The sequence below is a fragment of the Mus pahari genome, chromosome 17 (genome assembly GCF_900095145.1).
Source record: "Mus pahari chromosome 17, PAHARI_EIJ_v1.1, whole genome shotgun sequence".
Classification (NCBI taxonomy): Eukaryota; Metazoa; Chordata; class Mammalia; order Rodentia; family Muridae; genus Mus; species Mus pahari.
The window spans coordinates 46,497,986-46,517,237 of record NC_034606.1 but is presented as its reverse complement, the minus strand read 5'-3'; the positions used below and the strand labels follow the sequence as shown (position 1 = coordinate 46,517,237).

General features: G+C 40.6%; 3 protein-coding genes across 3 annotated transcripts in view; 2 read left to right on the top strand and 1 right to left on the bottom strand.

Annotated features, from left to right (window-relative positions):
• Xpnpep3 (X-prolyl aminopeptidase 3) overlaps positions 1-11,752 on the bottom strand; it is a 46,771-nt gene extending 35,019 nt beyond the window's left edge. The window contains exon 1 of the mRNA XM_021216264.2: positions 11,623-11,752. Coding sequence (XP_021071923.1) covers positions 11,623-11,686 — 64 coding nt within the window. The 5' untranslated portion in view covers positions 11,687-11,752. The remainder of the gene's footprint in view (positions 1-11,622) is intronic.
• On the top strand, positions 6,016-7,151 carry Dnajb7 (DnaJ heat shock protein family (Hsp40) member B7). The gene has a single exon (XM_021217014.1). It carries the CDS (start codon positions 6,175-6,177, stop codon positions 7,108-7,110), a length of 936 nt encoding a protein of 311 aa, XP_021072673.1. The 5' UTR covers positions 6,016-6,174; the 3' UTR covers positions 7,111-7,151.
• A 98-nt stretch (positions 11,753-11,850) lies between the features above and the next one.
• St13 (ST13 Hsp70 interacting protein) overlaps positions 11,851-19,252 on the top strand; it is a 34,978-nt gene continuing 27,576 nt past the window's right edge. The window contains exon 1 of the mRNA XM_021216457.2: positions 11,851-12,437. Within this exon, the coding sequence (XP_021072116.1) occupies positions 12,328-12,437 (110 nt within the window). The 5' untranslated portion in view covers positions 11,851-12,327. The remainder of the gene's footprint in view (positions 12,438-19,252) is intronic.

Genomic DNA, 19,252 nt, shown 5'->3' with positions numbered 1-19,252 from the left:
TGTAGACCAGGCTGGCCTCGAACTCAGAAATCCGCCTGCCTCTGCCTCCCAAGTGCTGGGATTAAAGGCCTGTGCCACCACGCCCGGCTTAGAGTTAACATTTTTATTGAGACTATTTTAGCTATAGGGAAACAAGTACCTGCTATTTCATTTAATTTTGCAATGTTATAGTCTGATAAAATAATGAGAAAATGCTTAATCATAGTTGACATATAATAAGTATGGTTAGCATTAATTTAATAAAACTTTATTGAGGATATCACTGGAACACATGCTAAGCATGATCCAAGAGTAAGATCGTTTGCCCTAGTAGACAAAATGAAGTATGGTGGAGCCAAGACAAAACAGAGTATCACAGTACTACATAATAAAATGATAGATTCATATATACAGCAACTGTTACAAGATGGGTGAGGTCATTCATAGAGACATTAATGTGGGACTGTAGAAGATGGTGACCAGACTGTTCTGAACAAAAACCACCCAAGTTTCTTCCCCTTGAGGAGAGAAGTGAAAAGAAGCATAATGCACATCATTGTAGCAGGCACCTCAAGTGAAAGCCTCTGGCTTCTTTGGAAAGTCAGTTATGTCAAATGATGTTTTTGTTGGGGCACACAGGTGAATGTGTGATGTTTTCAAAGAATATAAATATGACCCCACAGACAGCGGGTAGGAGAGCATGGTTTGCCTTGCTCCGCCTTGCTGCTATTTGCTGACGACAGGCATGTATTAGTTCGCCTTACACTGCATTGCTGAGCTTTGCTTGTGGTGACTTCATAGAGAGAAACTTGCCAGAGAACTTCTAGTGAGGTTCCTGCAGCTTCTTGTCCATTCTGTTGACTTGGGTGATTGGTGAGCCTTGCCATTTCTTCTGGATTGAACTGCCCTTGCTGATTCCTGTGTAGTATTTGCTAGTGGATTGAACTGAGAACAATGAAGACTGGAATCACCCCCCAAAACTATTTCTAAACAGGTCCACTTCCCCTGTACCCTAATTACCTTTCTTTTTTCTTTCTTTCTTTTTTTTGGTTTTTCGAGACAGGGTTTCTCTGTGTAGCTCTGGCTGTCCTGGAACTCACTTTGTAGACCAGGCTGGCCTCGAACTCAGAAATCTGCCTGCCTATGCCTCCTAAGTGCTGGGATTAAAGGTGTGTGCCACCATGCCTGGCTCCTAATTACCTTTCTTTCCCACTATCTCTGGTAGGTGGTGGGCTAGAGGGAAGGTTAAACACTTATTAAAGTAGGTTGAGAAAAAGTCATATCTACAGGCAGGCACTTGTGCAAATGTTCTTGAATGTAGAGAAGCAGCAGGAGGCAGAGAGAACATATGGGAACATACCCGTGCAACAGTAGGCTACTCTGCTAGCAGACTTTAAAAGCCTTGTATGCTTTAGTGGATCTCTGTAAGTTCGAGGCCTGACTGGTCTACATAGTGAGGTCTATGACAGCCATGGCTACACAGTGAGACTATTTCAAAAACCCCCAAGTAAATGAGTTATCAGGACCAGACATAGAGAAACAATTTGTTTAAGGTTATATAACATTGGACAAAATGAGATTCAAATTTAGGATTAAATTAAAAATCTTTGGACTTACTCTTCTATCCAGATTCAATGCAGATCTCATTTAATCCTGACACAATTAGTAATGATTGTAAAGTCTTTCAACATATATTCAGTTCAAAAGTAGAGTACTATAAGTCAAGTCAAGATAAAGATTTCTTTAGGGCCTATGAAGCATTCTTGGCATGTACAAGATAGTTAGGAGTTGTGTGTAGTGTATATGAGAGTACGTATGTACATGCGACTGTGCACGCATGCATGGAAACTAGAGGTTTACAACAAGTGTCTTCTTTACTTCAGTTGCACTTCACTGCATTTTTAGAGACAGAGACTCGCTAACCCTGGAATTCACCAGTCTGGCTAGACTGGCTACCAGCAAGCTTCAAGGGTCCTTAACCTCTGAGTCTATGCTAGGATTACAGTCACACACACCCCACCACACCCAGATTGCAGACTTGTGGGTCCATGCTAGGATTACAGTCACATATACATCACTACACCCAGATGTGCAGACTTGCACACTCTTGATTTTGGATTCTGTCGAGTGTGTGGTATCATTATGGTATTTGTTGTGGCAGCCTTGGGGACCAATGCAATGACTTGCTAAGCTTTCAAGGCATATCTGGCTGCACTTACTACAAGTTTATGTCTCCTCTTAAATCAGGCTCAGATAGAAAAAGAGAGCAAGTGTTGACTAATTTTTAAGATTTCTTTTCTTTTCTTTTCTTTTTTTTTTTTTTTGGTTTTTTCGAGACAGGGTTTCTCTGTGTAGCCCAGGCTGTCCTGGAACTCACTCTGTAGACCAGGCTGGCCTCGAACTCAGAAATCTGCCTGCCTCTGCCTCCTGAGTGCTGGGATCAAAGGCGTGCGCCACCACGCCCGGCTAATTTTTAAGATTTAAAAAAAATTAAACTTTACTCGCCAGACAGTGCTGGCACACGCCTTTAATCCCAGCACTCAAGAGGCAGAGGCAAGCAGATCTCTGAGTTTAAGGCCAGTAGGGTCTATAGAGTGAGTTTCAGCACAGCTGGGGCTAAACAGAGAAATTCTGTCTCAGACCTCCTCCCCAACAAACAAACAAACAAACAAAAAACCCCACCACTGCCACCACCAACAAAAATAAATTAAGTCCCTGGGCAATCCCTGGCACTGAAAAACAGATGAAACTCTACTGGAGTTGGGAGTATTGGTTCATGGGCGAAGCATTTTCTTAGCATATCAAAGTCTAGTACTGACGTATAAAAAGAAATGAATTTTTCAGACCCATCTCACTTCTTACTGGTGAGCAATACCTGTCTCAAGTACAATTGGTAGCTGTACTTTCCCTTTCTACAACAGGAAGATGTACACTAACTATACTTGATGCTTACAAATTGTATTTGGCCAACTATTCTGTGGGTCAATTTATTTAAGTTTATATGACCTAATTAGGTAAGTTTTTTTGTTTGCTTGGTTTTTGTTTTTTGTTTTTTTGTTTTTTTTTTGTTTTTGTTTTTAGTATGGTTTCATTATAGTCCTCACTGCCCTGTAACTTGCAATGTAATCCAGGCTGGCAGAGATTGTCTCAGTGAGCTCAGCCACATATACATAAAAGTGTGTGTGTGTGTGTGTGTGTGTGTCCTAGTGCTGGGATTAAAAGCATGGACCACTATGTCTGGCTTACTTTTATACTTTATTATAGTATGTTTTTCCAAATTCTGAGGGCTTCTTAGGAGATTAGCTCCCATCCTCAATTTTCTAACCTTTCTCTGGATCACAGACTGTCCTACATTTTGCAATGTCTAGAACCCAAACTCTAAAGTTCTGGCCCAAGAAATGAGAGTAGAGTGGAAAGAACAGAATTTGAAATCAAGTTCAAGTTGAAATATTAAATTTTCATTAACAAGTAACAGGTTTCTACAAGTTATCTCTTTGAACCCAGTTTCGTTATGAACATAAAATATTTATTTTCATGGAAAGCTATGCCAATTAAGTAACAAAGTAAAAATAAACATACCAGGGAGTGTGTGACTCAGGATATAAGCACTAGATACACTTATCCCTTTAGTGTCTGGAAGCACCTATACTAGTAGAACTCACATTGAGCTTTAAGTGTTTCACAGTCCCTCCAGTCTCTCAAAACCAAACCAAACACTAAGCAAAATTTGTTCAGACCTGGCAAAGAGCCTAAACCACATGCTACATTTACTATCTCATTGGAAAGAATTTAACTGACGTATGACAGAAAGCAAACAGGTATGAACAGGGAGGGACAATGAGCAAAGGAGATTTTCTGGGAAAACAAAATGACAGAAATAGAACAATTAATCTGTTTATGGATAATTTACCTGGAAAGTAAACTTTAAAAAAAAAAAAAAAGATCTATTTTTATTAGCTATGGTGGCGCACGCCTTTAATCCCAGCACTCAGGAGGCAGAGGCAGGCGGATCTCTGAGTTTGGGGCCAGCCTGGTCTACAGAGCCAGTTCTAGGACAGCCAGGGCTACACAGAGAAACCCTGTCTTGAGAAAAAGAAGAAAAAAGAAAGTGTGTGTGCGTGTGACTAGTGTCGCTAGTCACTGGAGGCCAGCAGACACTGGATATCCTGAAACTGTAGTTACTTATGGTTGAGAGCCAACAACTGAGAACTGAAACCTGGCCCTTGGTACTACTAGCCACCTTTCCTGCATCACAGTCTTGGTCTTAATGCTTCTATTTGGACTTTTTTTTTTTTTTTTTGGTTTTTCGAGACAGGGTTTCTCTGTATAGCTCTACCTGTCCTGGAACTCACTTTGTAGACCAGGCTGGCTTCGAACTCAGAAATCCGCCTGCCTCTGCCTCCCAAGTGTTGGGATTAAAGGCGTGCGCCACCACGCCTGGCATTTTATGCATTTCTTATACTCTCCTTATTAGGGTTTGAGTCTGTAGTCTAGGCTGGCCTGGAACCCTCCATAATGCTCCTATCTTGGCCTTCCATGTTGGGATTACAGACATGAACTACCTTTTATTCCATTCAATTGAAGTGTCAACTCTAATGACTCTGCCAGCAGGAAGCTTGAATAGTAGGCTACTGACTCGAGGAAGTCTTGAGACCACAGCCCATGGTGCCTTTCATACAACTAGTCTATCCATCTGGTGGATCTTCCACCACAGTTCTTAATATAAGTACTAATTCACATCTTCTATAGAATGTATGTCTTTTGACAAGAATAAGGATCCTCCCAACAAAGTTTTCTTTCTTTCTTTCTTTTTTCTTTTTTTTAAAAAGATTTACTTATGGGGGCTGGAGAGATGGCTCAGTGGATAAGAGCACTGACTGTTCTTCTGAAGGCCTTGAGTTCAAATCCCAGCAACCACATGGTGGCTCACAACCATCTGTAAAGAGATCGGATGTCCTCTTCTTATGTGTCTGAAGACAGCTACAGTGTACTTAGATACAATAATAAATACTTTAAAAAAAGATTTATTTATTTACATTTGTTTATTTTCTATGAATACGCTGTAGCTAACTTCAGACATAGGATCCCATTACAGATGGTTGTGAGCCACAATATGGTTACTGGGAATTGAACTCAGGACCTCTAGAAAAGCAGTCAGAGCTCTTAACCACTGAGCCATCTCTCCAGCCCCACCCCTTTAAAAAAGGACTTATTTATTTATTATATATACAACATTCTGCCTGCAATATAAAAATGACAGGTCAGAAGAGGACATCTGATCTCATTATTGATGGTTATGAGGTGGCTGGGAATTGAACTCATGACTTCTAGAACAGCCAGCACTCTTAACCTCTGAGCCATCTTTCCAGCCCCCCACAAAGTTTCCTAAGTTTCAATTTTTCTAAAGAACATAGAAGCCAGTTTAATAGTGGTGCACATCTTTAATCCTAGCACCCAGGAAGCAGAGGCTGGCAGATCTGAGTTTGAGGGCATCCTGATTTACAAAGCAAGATCCAGGACAGCCAGGGCTCCATAGTGAAATCCTGTCTTAAAAAACCAAACCGGGGCTGGTGAGATGGCTCAGTGGGTAAGAGCACCCAATTGCTCTTCCAAAGGTGCAGAGTTCAAATCCCAGCAACCACATGGTGGCTCAAACCATCCTTAATGAGATCTGACTCCCTCTTCTGGATTGTCTGAAGACAGCTACAGTGTACCTACATATAATAAATAAAATCTTAAAAACAAAACAAAACAAAAACAAACTCCATCCTTTGAAAAAAAAAAGAAAAACCAAACCAAACCAAACCAACCAACCAACCAAAACCATAGAACTATGCAGTAATTAAGGTTTAGTAATCTAGAGGTCAGAATAGATTAAAAAAAAAATGTTGTGACCATTAGCTACAGATCACAGAATGACTTGGGAGAAGTTGCATTTAGAAGATCCAATCCCTAGCTCTAGCCCAGTATGACACCATAATGCAGCTCTGACATATGCTTGTCCCTCTGCTTGCCACACAATCAGAACCCTCAAGCCTTTCAGCAGTGGCTCACCCACAGTACTAACATTACCTTCAATGTAAAAATATGCCTATTTGCAGTCACTTCTGCCACTGCCACCAGCAACAGAGCCTGAGTTGCAACGAAAACACAGTGCTCACGATCAAGGGTGTTTGTTTTTAAAACTGTCACACTATGGTGGACTATTATGAAGTTCTAGGAGTGCAGAGATATGCGTCACCAGAAGACATTAAAAGAGCTTATCGTAAAGTAGCACTTAAATGGCATCCTGATAAAAATCCAGAAAATAAAGAGGAAGCAGAGCGAAAATTCAAAGAAGTCGCCGAGGCATATGAAGTGTTATCAAATGTTGATAAACGGGACATTTATGACAAATATGGCAAGGAAGGATTAGACGGTAGAGGTGGAAGTCATCTTGACGATGAACGTGAGTACCGTTTCACATTCCGTCAGGCAGATGATGTCTTTAAAGAAATTTTTGGTGAAAGGGATCCATTTTCATTTCACTTCTTTGAGGACTCACTTGAGGACCTTTTAAGCAGTTCAAGAAGCTCCAGCGGAAGCAGAGGCAGAGGTACAGGACCCCTTTTCTCCCGTTCCTTTGACCACCCAGTGTTTTCCAGGCTCTCTTCTTATGACACAGGATATTCGTCTTATGTTTCATTGGGGAATGAGGGCCTTACTTCATTCTCTTCCCTGGCACTTGATGATACTGGGATGGGCAACTATATACCCATTACACCTTCAGGCAAAGTTATTAATGGAAGAAATATTAATACAAAGAAAACTTTTGAGAACCGTCAAGAAAGAGAAGCTGAAGATGACAGTGAGTTGAGATCCTTTCTTGTAAACAGTGTGGCAAATGAAGAGGATTTTACAGATAAATGTAACTGGAGAAGACAGTCATTCAACACTTATTCACCAAATTCCTATAACGCCTCAAATACAACTCAATATACTCTTGTGGGCAACAAGGAACAAGGAACACCTTGGGTCACCAACAAGAAGGAACCTTCCATTTTCTCAGCAGGATTCAAAGAAGGTGGTAGGAGGAAAAAGAAGAAGCACAAAGAGGGGCAGAAGAAGAAGTCCAACAAAAGGAATCGCTAATTGACTGTTTAGACACATTATGATCATATAACATTTGAACACCACTCGTTCGTGTGTTTTGGTTAATCACAGAGTTTTTAGATGATATTTGTTTAATACTATGTAAGAGTAGGTGGGATTTTTTGTTTCTTTGTTTTGTTTTTGAAATATGGTTTCAACTTTGTAGCCCTAGCTGGGATGGATCTTGCTAAGGAGACAAGGCTTTCCCTCAAACTCACAAAGATCTGCTTATCTCTGCCTCTCTGTTGCTGGGATTGAAGGTATACACTACCATGCCTGACTTTTTTATTTTTTAAAACATTTTTAACAAGATTGTGGCTATTTGGTTAGCAGTGTATAGATAAGTTATGTTAGAAAAAGATGAGTTTGTGGTGACTGATTTTAAAACTATGGAAAAGAGCAAAGTTTTTTTTTTTTTTTTTTTTTTTTTTAATGTTTTCTTTCTGAGCAGTTTGAGCACAGAATCCCCACCGCCCCCAGTGGAGTTTATGACTTATTTAAACCTTGAATTAATACTATCACAAATTTCTTGGAAATAGACATAGCATTAGAAGATAAATCTATTAAGAAACACAGGTTCAGACTATAATGAGTATTTTACGTTTGAAGGAGCCAGACATTTGCACAGATGTTCACCAGCAGTTCTGTTCTTAACATCTACGAGGTAGAAGCAACCCAAACAATCAAAAGACCAAGATATTAACAAAAATTGATGAATAGCCATAGTTGTGTATACATGTGTACATATGTGTATACACACACACACACACGAATATTCAGTCTCAAAAACAAACAAACAAACAAACAAAAAACCCCTGCCATACTGTCTGCCTCAGATGTTTGAAGAAGGCAGCTGTAACTGAAAAATCTTGTCATTTGCTTCAACATGGGTGAGCTTTTAGAATACTTGAATTACTAAAATCTTAAGATGCTAAGCGAAATAAGCCAGTCATTCATAGACAAATTCTGAATGATTAATGTTAACATGGTATCTAAAGCAGTCCAAAGTGAGAGACAGGAGTAGAAAAGGAGTTGTTTTATGGGCAAAGAGTTTCAGACCTACAAAACAAAAACATTTTCTGGAAACCCAGTTCTCAGCAATGTGAATATACTAATACCATTGAACTACACATTAAAAAAAGGTCTAATATGATGAACTAAATTTAGTATGTAGGTAAACTAAATTTAGTATATATTATACCACATTTTTAAAAAAAAGATTTATTTATTATATGTAAGTACACTGTATCTGTCTTCAGACACTCCAGAAGAGGGCGCCAGATCTCGTTACAGATGGTTGTGAGCCACCATGTGGTTGCTGGGATTTGAACTCCGGACCTTTGGAAGAGCAGTTGGTGCTCTTAACCTCTGAGCCATCTCTCCAGCCCTATACCACATTTTTTTAAAAAGCCAGTATTAGCCAAGATTCCTTGGAACAACCTGGTTCTATCATGTACTGCAGGGTACTGGTCACTCTCTCCAGATTTGAAACACTCTTGTTTCATCTTATCTGTGTGTAGGATCTAAAAATGCATTATTGTAAAATAGCATAGATATTTAAGGATTATGTTGGTAGAAAATACAGTTAGTCACAAATACATTAGATACCAAACAAACGGTTTAAACTAAATACATTCATTATACACTGATTCTCACCCTTTTATTCATCCTTCCATTCACTTAACATTACCATTTGAGGGCCTACTACTTGCTGAGCAGTATTAGGTATTTTGGGGTAGTAGGGGGTGAGGACAGAGTTTCTCTGGGTAGCCCTGGCTGTTCTAGAAGCCGATCTGTAGACCAGCTGGCTTCAAACTCAGAGATCTGCTTCCCTGTCTTCCAAAATGCATATGCTACCACTAAGTGGTATTCGAGGTATACACAGCACTAAACAAAAGCCACAGAGCCTACAACTGGAGACATATTAAATGAAGTAAAACAGGATCTGCTAGTTCTTTTAGTTGCTTGATTAAAGATAGGCCAAGTGGATATTTGGTAAGATATCCAGACACTTGAACTAGCAAGGTGCAACATCCCTGATGTAGGTTATATGGGAGGAGTCTGGGGAGCACAGAGATCAGTGCCACAGATTAAGGAGAGTAAATGGATTAAATCATTGAAAGGATTCTGCAGGGATTGACTGATCATTACATGCCTGTTAACTGTTAAACGGGAGAGACTAAGACAGGAGGTTTTGAGGAGGAATCACATACTGAAATTGAGCTCTTCTGTTGTTGCCAAGACTCAAGCAAGCAAGGTTAGAAAAAGGGAAATCACACTATTGCCACAGTCCATTTAGGAGATTCTAGTCATTAGGTCCAAGGTGGTGGCAGTAGGATACTCTGCCCTAGGGTATGTGGACAGGGTGTGACAGGAGTTGAAGCCAGGTTTTGGAACATAGGAAATAGAAGAATGGAACAGTCTTAGAGAAAGGAGCACCAAATTCTGGATATGCTACATGAGAGTTGATTGACTTTATTAAACGCTAAAAACAAACTGCAGCATGACTTGTGCTTAGACATTGTCATTCAATCTATTGGTCATATATACCTTTCTTTTGTATTTAAAAAATGTAATTATTATAAATTCTAGGCATTATTCTAGGCATTAAGCTACCAGTCTCAAATTCTTGTAAATTACTATATTAAAAGGTGCAAGCAAATCATCCAACAGCACTGAAACCGATCACTTTTGTCCAAATACTAAACTGAAAGTCAGAAACAATTAGAGTGCCATTTTTAAATAGCAAATGTGAGCTTTTGTTTTGTATTGTCTCAGTGTTAGGTATGTGGGGAGGAAAGGTAATTTATTCTTTAGGAGAAACTGGGGATACTCAGTATCCAAAGTTATTTTCAGAAAATAAACTCATAAAAGCTTAGGGTATTTTATATATTTACATAAAATGTGTCATTTAGTAAGGTTTACCTGTCTCCATGCAGGATTAAAACAAAAAACCTAAACTCCAAGGATAACAATAACTAAAATGCAATAAATAAATAATAAATGCTCTCCTCTCTTCTTTGCTGTGTTCCCTCATCAGCTGGATCAAGACTATAGCCGCTCAGCTGTAATGTCATTGGTGGCCTGTCCGCCTCCCCTTGACAGCGAGTAACTGTGGGGAAACAGAGATGAACCCTTAATAGCTAACTCCAAAAGCTACTGGGTGAAACTGCACTTTCTGGCTCAGGAAATGAGAAGTTGCAAAAAGATTCTACCGTGCAGAATTAAGACAAAGAACTGGTATAAAAGACTGGGCACAATCACATAACAAATATCTGGCTTAACTGCGTTTCCGTCCCTCAGGGGTAAACTGAAGATTCAATGTCACTTCATTGAAGCCAAAAAACAACAACAACAAAAAAATCAAAAAATCATTTAGTGGTAATATAACAAGATGCCAAACTTACTTTCCTTAGAAACAAACTATAATTTATTTACTAGATTTTTTTAAATGTGTTTTAGTCCTTAATCCCAGCACTCAGGAGGCAGAGGCAGGTGAATTTCTGAGTTCGAGGCCAGCCTGGTCTACAAAGTGAGTTCCAGGACAGCCAGGGCTATACAGAGAAACCCTGTCTCAAAAAAAAACAAAAACAAAAATGTGTTTTAGTTCTAAAGCTGGATCAAGTCAGGTCTTACACGAAGCTTCAAGAAACAAAACGCTGGTTCTAGTCTAGTCACAGTCTGTGGCCTGATACATTTTCATTCATTTCCATTAAAGGCACATCTTAACCACTAGGATTACAGAATAGGCTCCGTGTAATGGTGCAATTTTAAACAGCTGATATAATTTCATTTTCAGCGAATCCAAGTATCACGTGCAAATACCAAGATCAATTTTAATGTCAAATACCCTATTTTCTGGTTCACATTTTGCACACCTCGTCTGAAGTATAATTCAACATTAGGTCTCCTTACAAAGTAGGTGACTCACTTTCCAGTATAAAATTTTATGTTAGGTTAATTGTTCACCATCTTGTACAAGGAGGGTTCACATTCTCCGTGCACTATCACCTTGACTGTTTATGTAAGACTTTTAGGCACGTCCCTCGTCTAGTACTTTATAATCTGAATTGCACAAAGCATTTGCTTCTAAACCTGTTTCTTCTATCTTTTAAGCTAGCTCTCCAATGAAACCTATGAAAAGGCGAAAGATTTACCCTGACCTAACACACACACACACACACACACACACACACACACAACTACCTGACATGAAACAATTTAGCCAAGCGTGATGATAAAAGTTACAAATTTGGAATTAGAGTAACCCTGAAGACAAATCCCTTGGAGTTCCCTTCTCATCAGTCACTCCAGCTTTCCCAGAATAACAGAACCTCAAGCCCACTCTTTCCCAGAGCAATCGATCGAAAGAAAAATCCGTGGGTGGTGGTGGGATCAGGCGCCGACTGGTCCAGAACCACGGATCATCAACTTGTAGCTCTTTGGGCTGCTTTAGGGTTTCTCCAAGGGAATAATAACCTGGGAGGGGACGCCGGCAGGAAAGACTCTAACCTGAGAGGCCGCGGAGCCTTGCTAGAACGGGAGCCAGCTTGGGGGTTGAGAGCAGGGACGGCATGGCCAGCCACCACTGGTCAGGAAGAGAAAAGTACAAACTGTGGGGAAAGCCACTAAGCACAGCCGCGTCGCCAGGAAACCAGTCAACTGCCCGGCCCCTTCCGGCAGGCGCCGCTCGCGGGCTTTCTTCCCGGGGCGGCGCAGAGCAGTGACGTCACCCGGCTGGGTCTTGTTGGGCGCGCCGGCCCCACGGGCTATTTTAATTTCCCCCTCCTCCATGCGGCGTCTCGTACTGCTTAATCCCCCTCTTCACGGAAGAAATCTCTTATTCCAAATGCCTCCCTGTGTCCCGCCTGAAAGCACACAGACACAAGGTCCTTCATTCATCCCGGGGAACTAGGTCAGAGGAATGAATCCGAGTGAGATTCGCCGATCGAAGCAGGCATTGTCACGGGCAGCTATCCTTCTAGAAGGTTCTAGGCGGAGCACAGGTCCCGAGGTAGGAGTGGGGATGAGCGAGCGAAGGCCCGGGGTCACGAGGCCGTTGGCGGGGAGGAGCCAGCGGCCGGGGAGGTTCTAGTCTGTTCTGCCTCGCGGCAGCCGCCCCCTTCCACTTGGTCACGTTGAGCCGCTCCCGGGCCTGGCATCGGGCCTCCGCCGCCGCCCACCGCCTGCCTGCCTGCAGCTTCCAGCCGCCCCACCATGGATCCCCGCAAAGTGAGCGAGCTTCGGGCCTTCGTGAAGATGTGTAGGCAGGACCCGAGCGTCCTGCACACCGAGGAAATGCGCTTCCTGAGGGAGTGGGTGGAGAGGTGAGAGCCCTGGGCCCTGTGGACCGTTGGGGACGGAAAGAGGACGGGGAGTCGGCCCCGAGCTGGGCGTGGGGAGGAGGAAAGCGGGTCTAGGCCCCTTCGTGGTTCGCTCCTTAGTGGCTCCGTGAGGTTCACGGAGGGATCTGGAGCGTTGTGGCAACTTAGGGGTGAAAAGCAGAGGTTGGAGTTGGTTTTCCCCGCAGTGAAGTCTCCAGGGGGTGTGTTTGGGTTGTGAATATTTGAGCAGTGGAAATAATGCGCGAACTAAGACAAAGCTTTTAACAGAGGGATTGTTTTTCTTGAACCTGGCGTCTTGCTTAAGTCGCGTTGACCCCATGTGTCGTTTTAAAATATTAATAGTGATAACTTCTTTATTCTATAACTTATCTGTACTTGACCTTACAGCGATTTTAATTGCATGGAATTGTGTTGGGAATTATTTATACCCACGTTAGTTGTAGCGCTATCACTTCAGATACTTTGGGAAAATGAATTTTTTTTTTTTCTTCAAAGGCCAGTGTGCTTGCAGGACTAACTGGAGAGTATTTCGCCTGCGTACTATGATTGTTGTGCCAGCTCTTGGGAAACAGTATTACTGGGGAATTGGTTTTTCCTTTTTGTTGTTTTAGTCTCGTTGATAAAAGATTTTAAAGACAGAATTGGAAGTAAGCGAGCGTAGGCACCGTTAGAATTTGAGGGTTGAACAGTACGGACAAACTATAAATGTCTGCAGCTGCCAAGAGGAGGGAGGATATTAAGTCATGCTTTCTGAATTAGGGGCAGCGATGGAAGCTTACCTGCACTTGTAGAGATGGGGGGAGGGAGAGTCTAAAGCGAATGTGTTCGAATTCAGAGTGTCATGTCGAGCATGTTTAGGGACTTCGGTTAATATCAAAAAAGAGATGGGGAAAAGTAAAGTTATAATTTTTTCCATTAGAACCCAGAAAAAACAAGCAGACTTAGCCATGAAGGTCTGAAAGCAGCTGCGTGGAGTGAAGGGCTCCTGAGCAGTATAAGCACTTTACTTCATTAAAGATAATTATTCTATGCTTTTTACATATCTTCAGATAAATCAGCTTTTCTGAGAGGTTGTTTTCTGGCCAGGTGATTGCAAGTCCAGGTAGATTAAAGGAGGATCTAATAAATAATGTGTAATTTTATTTTATTTTTTAAATTTTTTTTTTTGCTGGCTGAGAACTTGCTATGTAGCCCAGACTGGCCTCAGATTCACAGATTTCCCCGTCTCTGCCAACTATTGGGATTAAAGACATTTGCCAACACACCAGCTACTTTATTTTTTAAGCTATTTTCTGTGTAGTGAGTGTTTTGCATGTGTATGTATGCCTGATGCCCAGGGTTGTAAGAAGAGGGTATTGGGTCCCTTGGAACTGGTGGTTGCAAGCTATTATTGTGGGTGTTGAGAATTGTACCCTGGGTCTCCTGGAGAAGCAACAATTATTCTTAATTACTTAGTAATCTCAGCAGCCCTAGTATGTAGTTTTGGGTGGTTTAGAATACAGTCTTCTCAGGGAAAGGTGGACTAAGAGGAAGTGGCTTAACTTTAATGAACCTCAACAAATCCCTGATACTCTTCACCTAGAAAGGAGCCTTTTATATGTTTAATTTTTTTAAAGATGTATTTTGTGTGAGTATTTTGCTTGCACTTTAGTAAGTACACTGCATACTTTCTAGTGAAGCCAGAGTAGGGTATCTGATCCTTTGGAACTGTTGTCACAAACAGTTGTGAACCATCATTTACAGGTGCCAGGAAATGAACTTGGGGTCTCTAAAGAACAGCAAAGCCTCTTAATTGGTGAGATGTAATCTCTCTAACTCTTACAGTATTTCAAATCATATCAAACGGCAAAGCTAATGCTTCTTTTTCAAATCTAAGGCTGATTGTGAGGGAAGAGGTCCATCTTGATTGGGCTTCAAGCCTTCTCATGTCAGTATAGCTTCCTAAGTACTGTTTAAGAGGACCGAGAAATGATACAAAGTTTGTTTTTATAATTACTCTTAAATAGTTTAACAGTTTACATGTTGGAGGAGAGTCTCCTCAGGGTTAAAAGGAGGGCCACAAATGTTGCTTAGGAAGGGATTTTCTTTTTAGGAAAGTACTTCTAGTCAGGTGGTAGTGGAAATGTCGCTATGCCTTTAATCTCAGGACTTTGGAGGCAGAGGCAGGTGGATCTCTGAGATTAAGGCCAGGGAGTTCCAAAACAGTCAAAGTCACACAGAGAAACCCTGTCTGAAAAACCAAAAAGAAAAAAACCCTACCTTTAACGGGGAGGCATAGTGTTGGTTCCAGCATACCCTTCCCTGCCCAGGAAGATAGCCTGCTAGCTGGGATTGTTACGGAGGAACAGTGGGGCAACATGTGCCTGAGTTCCTAGTTACTCTGGAGGTTGAGGCTGCAGCAGCCATGATTCTAGGAGTTTCAGACCCGCCTGGCCAAACATAGCAGGACCCAATTAAAAGCTGGTCCCTCCCCTCCAAAAGAATAAAAAAAAACCCCACACATTAAAGCTATGTTTCGAGAGTGTGGATAGGCACTCCTTAAGACATGAGCAAAAGCTGGTGGAGTAGTTTTCTTTGGGGTAAATGGACCTAGTGATTACTAAAAATGCAAAATATTTCAACACGCATATTCTCAGGAATGAAAGTTAAGTCAGTGGTGTGTACTGGCATTCTTCAAAGCCTGCTGAGCTTTTGTTTTTCTTTTCCTCTCTCACTTTTATAGCTGTCGTAGGACTTTTACTCATGTTAAGAACTTACAAAATAACTGTAGTAACTATTAAAACAATGTAGGAGAACCCTAGGTATACTTGTATAATATGGCTTTGAGTTCTGGTACATACCCTTTAACAATCCTATGTTTTGAAGTCTTTGCTTTCTCAAAAACAAAAAATGCATAAGTTGCCATTAGATACTTGTTAGGACTAGGAGTTGAGGACAAGCTTTTAGTGGCTTTTCCTAGTGAACAGCCTGCTAACCCAAAAGCTTAGGATATTTCTGTTCTTTCAACCACTCATATCTTGTTAAATGAATGTGGGTGGCAGCGGTACATGCCTCCTTTAATCCCAGCACCTCTGTGACAGAGGCAGGAGGATCTCTGAGGTCAGCCTCTGGTCTACACAGAGAATCCCTATCCCAAAAAGCCAAAACAACAAAAAAAATTTTTCTGGTATGTAGTAGACATACCAAAGGAGGAGTTAAAATAATTCTTAAGAATGTTAAAATTTGGGGACTGAAGAGATGGCTCAGTGGTTAAGAGCACTGACTGCTCTTGCGAAGGTCCTGAGTTCAAATCCGAGCAACCACATGGTGGTTCACAACCATCTGTAATGTGATCTGATGCCTTCTTCTGGTGTGTCTGAAGACAGCTACAATGTACTTACATATAATAAATAAATCTTTAAAAATTATCATCTTACTAAAAATGTTAAAATTTGTCCTGGAGAAATGTGCCTATGTAGTTAGTGAATTCCAGATTACATTTAGTAGAATTCTTGTTAGGCATTACTATTTCCCAAATAGTATCTTGTGTTGTTTCTCATGGCTAATCCAAGTATTGTGTCTGCAGTGTTTTGGTATGAGGTGAAGAATCTTGGGATGCATAAGAGCCTTCAAAACTTAAAGTGAGATGTTAATATAAACTAGCTGTATGCCTTTCTTTCTCTTCAGATAGGGTCTTACTTTGTAGCCTTGGCTAGCTTGGAACTTGCTCCGTAGACCAAGCTGGCCTCACCTCAGAGATATGTCTTGTCTCCACATCTCTGGTGGTAGGATTAAAGGTATATGCCACCATCCTTGGCTCTTTGCAATTTTTAAAGATAGATCAAATATAGTCTATGAACAATGGCAACATTTAGAGCAAACTGTTTTCAATATTTTAACCTTGGGTGGACAGTGTGACTATAAGAAAAAAAGGAGAATTCAAGGTTTCAACTATAGGAATGTTAATAACATGAGTATTCCTAGATCTAGAAGTCTCTATATGTAGCTCAATCTGCATCTCCTCTGACAAGATGCAGAGGAGAAAGCTATTGATACAAACGTAATTAAAATGACCACATATATAAAAATGAAAGTTCTCAGTGCTGGGGACTGATCCTAGAGCATGGTAGGCAAGTACTCTCCCAGTTATGCCACACGCCCACCCAGAAGTGACAGTTTCCATTGAGATTGAAATAATGATAGCACAGTGATGGAAGTAACGATAGTTTACATTGTGAGTTCCCGGCCAGCCGAGGCTGGGGAGACCCTGGTACCCTCCAAAAAAAGAAATTAAGAAATAGACCCAGATCTGAATTCACAGTAGCCAATGTGAATCCAGATAAACTGTCCTTTTCAACAAACAGATTTTGCAGTAGTTGATGGAACATGGCTCTTAGGAACTATCTGAAGTGAGTAGAATGCATTTCTACCCTCAGTACAGAATTTAGACTGTTACACATGTTTGTACATGTGCTTAAATAACAATAGCAAAAAAAGATTGAGGTTTTAACTCTCAAGAGAATTATGAATAAAGCTTAGCTTCTTTTTTTTTTGAAACATTGAGAGAAAACTTAGGTCAACATAATCTACATTTAAAATTGGTTTGGACTTGGGAGTACTGAACTACAAATCAGAATGTGAGAGACATGAGGTATAGCTCATGAAAACAGTTTTCTATATTTAATTTTTTTTATTTTGGAACAATTTTTGGTTCAAAATTGATTACTGATAATAGGCTGCCAACATGCTCAATCTATCCCATTGAGTGTGTGTTTCCTATTAGTAAGGACAGTCTCTACAATGCGGCCATCCAAGTTAGGCACCTATGCGGGTGAGTTAATATGGCCCAGCCCTTAGAATTACAGTTTGTATTCTGTTGCCAGCTCTCATTTTCCTTCTGAAAGTTGTCACTTTTACCTTGGCTTTCATGATTTTGGTGATTTTAGTATTACAAGCCAGTTATTTTAGCAATTCCTTCCATTTGAATTTGTCTTGAGCTTTTCTTAGAATTACATTTCTTGGCAGGGCTGTCACTTCACAGAGCTAAACTGTTGTAACTATGTTTGGATGTCACCCTAATTGCTGACGTTGCAGTTTGAAACTTGGGGAAAAACACAGTTTAAGAAGCCCTTCATTAAAATTTAACTTCTGAACCAGTGTTTGGTTACTGTGTACCTTTGAAAGATGTTTCTTTTCTTTTCTTTCTTTTTTTAAAAAAACAACCTTTTTTAAAAAAAATGTGCATTAGTGTTTTGCCTGCAAGTGTGTCTATGAAGATGTCACAACTGGAGCTGGAGTTACAAACAGTGGTGAGCTGCCATGTGGTTGCTGGGATGAACCCCTGACCTCTGAGAGAACAGCCAGTGTTCTTAACTGTTGAACCATCTCTTGTCTCTCCCCCCCCCCCCCTTTTTTTAAGTGTAGAAATGTTTGTGATGTTTATATGCTTGTTCTTTGGTAAATCATTCTGCTTTACTGAATTAAAAACCAAGACATTTGGATTATATAATCTTTTGTCATGTTGGAACCATTATCTATTAATACATTGAGTAATGAAAGGTGTGTGTGTGATTAGAACAAGTAAACTGCACAGTTTTTCTTGAATGAATGACCTTTTAGAAACTTCAAATTTGGTTGAATTGGTGACGTACACACTTGTAACCTTAGAGGATGTAGGAAGATCAAAACTTGAAGATCAGCTTAGGCTTTTTAGTCAGACTGTCTTAAGTAAAACCAGGGGCTTGAGAGGTTGGAAGGTTGGCTGCTTTCCAAAGTACCTAGGTATAATTTTCAACATCCTTGGTGGTGGTCAAAACCTTGGGTCATTCTAGTCCCTAGGGATCTGACACCCTCTTCTGACTTCCAGGGGTATCAGGCATGTAATTGGTGTGTGTGTGTACATATATGTATATATACACACATGTGCATATGTATATATAAGCACAAATACATATATATGTACATATAGACAAACACACAAAATAAAAATACATTTTTTTCCTCTAGTTACAGACAGTTGTGAACTGCTATGTATGTGCTTAGAGCTAAACCCAGAGCCCTTGTAAGGACAGTGAATGCTCTTACCTGCTGAATCATTTTTCCAGCCCCTAAAAGCAATCCACCACCCAGAATCTCCACAAAGGCAAAAGACATTTTGTTTTTTGTCTTTTTTCTACTTGCTACTTTGAGTTTGAACTTCTGTTTCACTTTGGGTTTATTGAAGAATGTTTAGTTATGCCACAGATGAGAAGACATTTACAACACATGAGACTGACACAGGCTCATGGATAGACCAGGGAATAAGACAATGTGATGAAAACCTGGATGAGAGTTGAACATTCCAAAAGCCGCTCTTTCGATAGGCTAAGATCCTATGAAAAGGGACTTAATACAATGAAATGTCATCATATATATAACCCAGGAAGGCTGGAAGTCTAGGATGGAATAACTACACTGATAGCTAGCATAAATTGGTGAAAAGAACTTGGAAACTGATGCCCATCTAAATTCAACTTAGATGTACACCCTACATCCAGATTCTGTCAATGGAAATGTGGGTAGTAGAGCTCTAGTCATAAAAGAACCCATGGCCCGCTGGGTGGGAGGCAGTGCTTGCTGACAGAACCTGGGTTCAGCTCTGGGATTTCGGAACTGAGTTGTCCTCTGTGGGCTTTTGCACTTTCACACCACAAATAACAACAGTAATAAAAAGATTGACTTTAAGGCTCGCTCTTTCTTTCTTTCTTTCTTTCTTTCTTTCTTTCTTTCTTTCTTTCTTTCTTTCTTTCTTCCTTCCTTCCTTCCTTCCTTCCTTCCTT

Bases quoted from the DNA above. Each gene is read 5' to 3' on its own strand.
- Dnajb7 (XM_021217014.1), top strand. From the start codon at position 6,175: ATGGTGGACTATTATGAAGTTCTAGGAGTGCAGAGATATGCGTCACCA.